The 8,716-nt window shown below is 38.8% G+C and overlaps 1 protein-coding gene across 1 annotated transcript; it reads right to left on the bottom strand.

Moving 5' to 3' along the window:
- Positions 1-5,498: 5,498 nt before the first annotated feature.
- LOC145133209 (wall-associated receptor kinase 2-like) lies at positions 5,499-8,461 on the bottom strand. Its single transcript, XM_079068143.1, has 3 exons — positions 7,368-8,461; positions 7,113-7,283; positions 5,499-6,923 (listed from the first exon to the last, which is right to left on the bottom strand). Exons 1-3 carry the CDS (start codon positions 8,293-8,295, stop codon positions 5,710-5,712), a joined length of 2,313 nt encoding a protein of 770 aa, XP_078924269.1. The 5' UTR covers positions 8,296-8,461; the 3' UTR covers positions 5,499-5,709.
- Between the last annotated feature and the right edge of the window lie 255 nt (positions 8,462-8,716).

Below are 8,716 nucleotides of genomic sequence, written 5' to 3'. Positions count from 1 at the left end.
GGCTCCGCCTGGCATCGGGCCCCGCCGGTATACATACAGACACATAAACATATGCAAGAATCACAAAGATAAATGACATACAATACACTCATCAGCCCCCCCCCCCCCCGGTATACATATCACATAACATACATGCAAGAGTCACGCAGCCAACTACCATCCTAATTATAATAAACCATGGGCCGACATTGCCGATTCGGAAAATCCCTCTCTAAAATCATTAAATAATACCCAATTAATAATTGGTCCATAGCCCATAGCTGAAATCCTAGTCCAGTTGTCCAACACTCAGGGTAAATTTCCATTTTACCCTTTTCCCACTTGGCCCAAAATCCGAGCCCCAATCCAATAGCACCAAAAATCCCATTATGGCTCAAAGCTCTAAAAGATACCCAAAACGCATTATGGGCCCAAACACAAGAAGGCCTAGAGCCAAACAATGTCATAAAATAAAAAGGGCCGATGGCCTAACAAGGCCCAAACTCCACTAGTCCGAAAATGGCCCAAAACGCAAAAGCCCACCCTAGGCCTGGTATGCTACACATACCAGACGTACGTCCTGCGTACTAGGTTGCATGCATGGTCCCGGACATGGGCATGTACACGTAAAGTACACTCTTATTAAGCACTTTTTCCTTAACTAGAGCCCCACATGCCCAGACTTCACAGAAAGTCAACGTGCGGGTTCCCATCAATGCTACCATCTCAAAACGGAAAGAGCCCAAGCGCTCCTCCAAAACCTCCATGATACCCTCCTTGATCGTACCAATGATCACAGGAGCCTGCCCAAGTATGTTGTGGGTAATCTCAGACGAAGTGAACCCCTACATTTGCTCATCCAACTGTCCGACCCTAGAGCCCGAACCAGAACTGTAACATCCAAAAAATACAGATAGAAATTTTGTTTTTAAATCCATTCAACACATACGATACTCATATCAAATCTTTCAAAAGTGTATCATAGCAACATGTTATCAAATTACAAATTCCAAAAATCTCAAAATGAGGAAATCATAGGGTGATGCGGTGCGATCAGATCGGGACCTTCCCCTTCGAAATGGAAGTACCTGAAATATAAATTAAAAACTGTAAGCACAAATCTTAGTGAGTTCCCCCCAAAATACTCCACACCATACAAATATACAACCAAGAATATATAGGTGCTTTCAATCCCCTTTGGTCTATCTCAACCGAATAGTGCCAAGCATATATGGGTGCTTGCGATCCCTTTCTGTCTATTTTAACCGGATATTGTCAAGCATATTTGGGTGCTTGCAATCTCCTTTGGTCTATTTCAACCTGATACTGGGTCTATTTCACCCCTACCACTACCATATAATATCATAACAAAGAATCACAGAGTCATCAAGCAAACACAGGCACAACTGACAGTTGTCATGAAGCCAACCATCATACTACAACATAAACTAGTTGGCCGACATTGGTGCCTTCGACCCACATATACAGTGAAGGAAACTCACCTCAAACTGAAGATATCAAATCACACTCAACGGATGACTCGCAAAATCCTCTCCCTAATGCACAAGTATAAAATCCTAATTAAAAATTAGGCCAATATTCTAACCCGAGGGTTCAAACTCTAATTCTTGTCTTAAAAGCAGAAAGGGTTGCTTAACCCTTTCCTCATTGAGCCTGCCCTACCAAGGTCTAAATCCGACTACCCCAAAAAGGCATTCCAATCCCAACTATAAGGCCCTTAAGGCCCAATATGACCCAAGAGCACCCAAAGTGGCCTGAAGCCCAAAAATTTCCTGCTACTATGGGTAAGCCTGAGGCCCAAACCAAAACAAGTAAAAAAAGTCCAACAAACTCAAGCCCAAAAATCTCATAAGCCCACATACTGCAAACACGTCGCATACATGGCTCGTACACTCGATGTTCGCTGATGATCCAGAATCTAGGCACTGGCCCAGTACACGCATCGTACTACTCAGTTAGTCTATTATTGCTCCCATGTCTTAATCCGTTAAGCTTTAATGTCAAAACTTATATCCAAGCTCTTAATAGTGTCTTAATCCATAGAGTTGCAAACTTTATGCTGTTGCATGCCTTATTGGGGTTCAAACTATGAATTAAGCCCTCCAACTCACTTAGTTGGTCACCAACTTGCATGATTGAGTCTTAACCTTCAAGATACGATTTTTATGACTTCATGCACTCCCAAGAGTCCAAAAGGACATGCATGGTCGCATACCATACGTACACCCTGCGTACTGGGTTGCATGCATGGTCGCATACCATACGTACACCCTGCGTACTGGGTTGCATGCATGGTCGCAGACACGGGCACGTACGCGCAATGTACTCTTCAGTACACCCAGCATACGTGCCTATTAAGCACTTTTTCCTTAAGTGCTTAATACTTTCATTCAAGCATCCAAATTTCAAATCCAAGTCTACATGAACGTCCTAATCCATAATGCTCGTAACTTGGAGCCTTTGCATGGCTCAAAAGGACTGAACACTCAATTTTGACCATTAGGACCCATATTAAGAGCCCTAAATCATGCATGGATCAAAATAAGACATAAAGGTTGCATTTTTATGAACAAGGGACCTCAGATAAGCCAAGATCTAACATCCCAATCTTCTGGAGTAGCACATAGTCTCAAGAATGGATTAAAGGACCCAAAATGAACAAATAAAGCCCTAAACTAGATCTAGCATAAGGAACCATCAAGTTAGGATCTTTATACCTCAAAATAACTTGTAAAGTTGATGAAGATCCTGGATCTTCAAGCTCCAAGTCCACCAAAGCTTCACTACCAATTTGCACTTCTTTCAAGGGTCACAAAAAACACCACAAAATCACACAAAGGCTCACAAACACTAAAGATTAGGGTTTCGTTCTTAGGGTTTGGAGAAGTGGAGGCTGACCATAAGATGCTCCCATGGCAACATAAGTTGTTTAAATATGGCACAAACCTTAAAAATTAGGGTTTGCCCATGCTTAGCGTACGCCAAACATACTCCCATGTACGCCCAACGTACATGCGTGCCTCCGCGTCGAACCTTCGAGCCAGTACGCCCAACGTACTCATAGAGTACGCCTAGCGTACTCGGTTAGGGACCAAAGTGAAAAGGATTTACAACCAAGGGTTAAAAAGGGATATATACCTAAAATTGCAAACTTAAAAATGAAATTTTTACTTTTAAATTTTGGGACGTTACACCATGCCTTTCCGAGAATGTACAAATATCCTAATCATGTCAGCTCCTTGCCCTTCAACTCGAAGAACCTGCAACTAAAAACATGAAGTAGTTGATGGGTTTATTGGGAATCTATACACGTAAATTAGGAAACAAAAGCATTTGATATAGACCCTAAAATATAGGTTTTACTATTATGACAACGTACTTTCAAACTAGCATTATAAACTAAAGGAAACAAAAGCATTTGATATAAACCCTAAGATCTAGGTTATACTATTATGGTCACGATGCTAACAGTGAGGTGAGAAAATAGTCATGATCTGCCTCAGAAGTCGTTGTGCTAATAGCTCTATATCGCGACACGATGTTGTCATTTCAGCCAACTTTCATCCAAGGTCTTAATCATTTAAGATCTAAGTTCCAAACTTCCAAATCATGTCAAAATGTAGTCTCAACGGATAAAGTTTCCAACTTATCTATTTTCATCTACTTGACACCATAAATCATAGTCTAAGTAAAAAAATGGTACTAAAAAGCTCTTAAACTCATGTATGGGCCAAATGCCAAGATAAACTTCTCATCTTCTTTCCACAATTGGTCCAGAAAGCATAAAACACAACCTTTAAGGTTGGAACTCTTCAAACAACAACCCAACATCATTCCAACTACCAATACAAGCATAAAATCTTAGATCTAGACATAAAAACTTATAATGCTCAAAGCTTGAAGACTTACATATGTCTAGAAGGTGCTGAAAATGTTGAAACTAACTTGCTCCTTTACTCCTTGCTTCACCAAATGCAACCTCTTCTCATTCAAGGTGCATAAACAAGCATGATAAGCTCAAAGATGAAAAAGAGAAGCTAGGGTTTGATGAAGATGCTTAAAAGGTTGCACAAACTCTAGACATAACATGCATTCTTTAAATAAGTCTCAAAATATTTGAGATCTAGGGTTTTGGGCCCTTGCGGCGTCACAACGCTAACCTTAAATCTCATGGAACGAAGGGTGTAGCGCCTCCTCACGGCATGACGTAGACCTTGTCTTGATGTGACTTATCAAAACACCAAAACCTCAAATTTAACATCTAAAAGGATCAAATTAGTTCAAAAGTAGATGTTACAAGGAAATGCAATGCGCTTTATTCTAGCAGCTTTGTTCATGCTATGTGTAAATCAACAATTCATGATTTGTCATCAATCTGAAGTATAATTCTAAATGCAATACATGTTGAATAATTGTTGGATTATGTTGTTTTAAATGGATGTATGACTTGCCATATTCGTATGTAATAAACTTGATACAAATCACCAATACATATTACATGATGACCACCATTATTATGAAAATGTTATTGTAAATTACCCATACATGAACAAAATATGTGTGTTAGCCACACATCCACAAATGTGACTAACATACGTGTAGGTAAACATTCTAATTTTTTTTATATAACGAGTGTTGTGGGTCTTTAAAAATATGGTTATAGGAAACAATACAATAACAATAAATGACCATTTTAGTGGCTTAATTTTACATTCTCATCAGAATTTGTCTAAGTGTAATTTATAAATGTTTCCTATTATTCTTAACTAATACTAAATATAGGACCCAAATGTAAATTAATAACAGATACATAATTGAAGAAGAACTTTAGTTTAATATGTTAGTATAGGACTTCGTTTTCTTCTTTGAATATTCTATAAGAAAAGGTTAGTAGTAAGCTCGAGTTGGACTCGATTCCTTTAAACAGATTCGCCGTCTGTTTCTAGGGTACAACAACCTTAATAGTGAGTACTGCCGGATATATCCACTTGCCTGAAAGAATCGCCGGAAGCAGGTGTATAGAGAAGGAGGAGAAAGAAGAGTATTTTCATTCGTGTATTGAATGAGACAGTGGAAGTTTGTAAGCATTTCATGCATTCAAGCTTATAAACCTAGTTGAGTTTGGTCTTTCTACCGATGTGGGACTCATTCCTACATTCATCTCTTTTTCTAACTTTATTGTCAAATACACGTCTTTGAGTATCGATATCTCATTCACATATACTCCATTTTGGACATATAATATATCGTTTCGAAGTTCTCACGGAGGAGAACACAAACCCACTTAGAGTTAATTATATATACAACATATGTATATATTTATATATGTCCAAAGTTAGTAAAAATATAAATATTTATAGTAAATTTTTTCCAACATAATATATGACAGAATCATAAATCTATGAATAAATCAATAATTACTAATGTCTTAAAATACATCAAATAGAAAAATTAATGATATTAAAATAACAAAAGCCATTAACCAACATACTGGTCCATGCTATTTATATTTGAGAAATTAAATATCCTTTTATTTTTTATTCTTATTTATCTCCTACCTATGTGAAATAGTGATATGTGTCACATTTTGATAAAATTAATAATATTTAAAGACATTTATCATTATTTCATATGGGTAGAAGGATAAGTAAGAACAAAAGTAGGAGGATATGTAATTTCTCTTTATATTTTGCATGGCTCTGATTCATATCATTGGGGCACATGTGTCGAATAAACGTGACAGCTATCGATACTAAAACCCGAAGAGAGTTCACCTGTACTAGAATACGGATTAATCGACACACCATAAAGATCCTCTTGTTCATTCTCGGTATATATCAAGCTCGTGATTTCTTCATCCCTTTCTTGATTCGCCCATGGATGCTGAGTAAACTTCCGCAAACCTTCAAGTTGAGTGGCAACTTCTTTCATCGTAGGTCGCTCATCACTAGTAAGCTTAACACATCTTTTCACAAGCTCACCAATTTCCTGAAGTTGATCTAGGCTTCCTTCCCTTACAACTCTAGGATCAAGAATTTGAAACAAACGGTTTTCTTTTAGCGCCATTACAAAATACGTCGTCAAATTCCTTTCTTCCTCGGTTCTTTCCATACATAACGGTTTTCTCCCCGTTAAAAGCTCAGCTAACACAACGCCAAAGCTATAAACATCGCTCTTTTCAGTTAATTGACTTGTGTGGAAGTATTCAGGATCCAAGTACCCTAAAGTCCCTTGAACTAGTGTTGTAACTTGTGTTTGATCTATGGGGACTAATCTTGATGCTCCAAAATCCGCGATTTTTGTGGTGTAATTTTCGTCTAATAATATGTTTGCGGACTTCACGTCTCTATGGATCACAGGGGTTGATGTGGCTGAATGAAGATACGAAAGTGCACCCGCGGATTCTGCAGCTACTCTTAAACGATTCTCCAGTGATAACCAATTTTTACCTTTGTCATGAATATGATTGAAGAGAGTTCCATTTGAAACATATTCATAAACTAGCAACGGGTCCTCGCTCTCTAAGCAACAACCCAAGAGCTTGACCACGTTTCGATGGTTAACTTGTGTTAAGATAACGACTTCATTGATGAACTGTTCGAGTTGGGTTTCGTCCATTACACGAGACTTCTTGATAGCAACGACCTGGTTGTTGCTAAAAATGCCTTTGTATACAATTCCGTAGCCACCACGACCCAAGATCCTGTCTTCAGCGTAGTTGTTGGTGGCTTTTTCTAAGTCTTCTGCGGTGAAGACTTTTGTTGAATCAACGCTACCTTCGCTGCTCATGATTCGTTGTTTCAGTAGTAAACCACCGTTTTGCTGAAATAGTTTCTTCCGAAGTTTGATAAGGTTCCTCTTCTTGACGCCAAAATACAGCCATGTAATTCCAACTAAAATGGCCAAAAAACCAAATCCCATACCTGCATGTTCCACGTTAATTAAAGGAAAACGAATCAGAAGCCCCGATCAATTCACTCATAGAAAAGAAGGAATCAGAGTTAGCGCAAACTGTCCTTGATTCTTATTTTTCTATTTAAAATGCAAAGCTCCATCAACTGCCCAATCTGATTAAGACGTCAAAAGCCATAAGAATACAACTGGTTGATTACCTAGAGAGAATTTGATAACTGGGAACTCCGATGTTTCAGCAACACAACCTCGACCGTTGCGAAATCCATCTCCAACGTAGCCATCTGCGCAAGAACACGAGTAACCTCCAGGAGTGTTGGTGCAGATCCCCTCGCATAGATTACTGTTGGGATCTTCACATTCATTGATATCTTGAAGATCAAACATAAAAATAAGTTATTATAGTGACTTAGTAATAATACAAAGGGAAATATTTTTTGTTTGAAAGATTTAACCTTGGCAGCCTGGATCAAGATATGGTTGACCCTGATAACCTTGATTGCAACTACATCTGTATCCTGGAACTCCAGTATCAGAATCGATACAATAACTATTCGTTTGGCAAGCCAAGACACCAGCATTTCTAGCCTCGCTGCAGTTCAAGTCTCCGATCACCCAATCGACCAACATCGGAACACTAGCCTTGGTCCTAGTCTTGAAATTGGGGTCCATAAAATCTGACACCCCACCAAATGTAAACCGTTCTTTCTCGCTCATAAACGAGTAACTACAAGGATCAAAAGACCATATATTCATGTGGTTCGAGGCCACACTCGCAATGGAAATTCCGTAGTACTTGATTCCCTTTGGTATCGAAACCTGACAGCACCCTACACCAGCACATGACCCGTTCGAGACTTGATCAGGTTGTGTACACAACGCGATACAGCCGCTGGTGAAGTTTGCTTGTAGAGGGCCCTGAAACACCGCCAAGTCGTCGCATCCAATTAAAGTGAATTGATTTCGTTCTGAAAACGTAAAGGGTGATGTCCAGCCGATATTGGTGGAGATGGATTCGTCCTCGGTGATGTTTCCAAATTGATCATAACACCTGCTTGCCACTTTGTTAGCGACTCGGAAAGTAGAGTCGGAGATATCAAGAATTGTTAGACCGCCGATGAAGGGTTTGGGAGGATTAAAAGTAGTGTTGCAGGTTAATTCGAACCAGCGGCTCAGAAAGCAGCCTGGACCGATACCAAAGGGGTATGGAATGGTTACATTTCCACATTGGCTTTGGCACCCGGGCTTGCTTATGTTGGCGGCTTTTGTGATGGTGGTAGCATCACCGGCGGTGGTGTTTGTGGTGGTTGATTGAGATATACACGGTTTAATTACTAGGCAAAACAAGAACAACAATAAAGGAACACTTCTTGTCAACTGCATTGTCCTTGACGTAGGAGGATGTAATGATGTTTTATCCACGGGATATCGATTTAAAGGCAAATAGCTAGGGTTTTTCTGATAATTTTTTTATTTGCGTTGTGGATTGCATTTTGTCAAGTTGTTATATTTCTATGAATTCATCAAGCATCTTGACTTAATTGTTTTATTATTATATTTAGATTTAGATTTAGATAAGTTATCAACGATTTAGCAAAATCATTTTAATTTTCTGTAAAGTCCAAATGTCCTCGTTTTAATTTTGTCATGCTCTCGTGTAAATTTTCCTTGTTTCTCATTATAGAAATACGTTATGTAGGTTATATATAAAAGTTTGGGTAGTTATGCTGATTGTAACCCATACTTTTATAGATGTTATAAAACTTTCTAAGAGGTTGAAGTATATTCGATTTCGATTTCGTTT

The sequence above is a fragment of the Lactuca virosa genome, chromosome 8 (genome assembly GCF_052849685.1).
Source record: "Lactuca virosa cultivar CGN04683 chromosome 8, Lactuca_virosa_CGN04683_v6, whole genome shotgun sequence".
Lineage (NCBI taxonomy): Eukaryota > Viridiplantae > Streptophyta > Magnoliopsida > Asterales > Asteraceae > Lactuca > Lactuca virosa.
The sequence above is the reverse complement of the archived record's forward strand: the minus strand, read 5'-3'. Positions and strand labels throughout refer to the sequence as shown.

Coding starts and splice junctions, on each gene's coding strand:
- LOC145133209 (XM_079068143.1), bottom strand. CDS start 8,295: ATGCAGTTGACAAGAAGTGTTCCTTTATTGTTGTTCTTGTTTTGCCTA. Junction 7,284..7,367: donor TCTTGATCCAGGCTGCCAAG/GTTAAATCTTTC, acceptor TTGATCTTCAAG/ATATCAATGAATGTGAAGAT. Junction 6,924..7,112: donor AGTTATCAAATTCTCTCTAG/GTAATCAACCAG, acceptor TGGAACATGCAG/GTATGGGATTTGGTTTTTTG.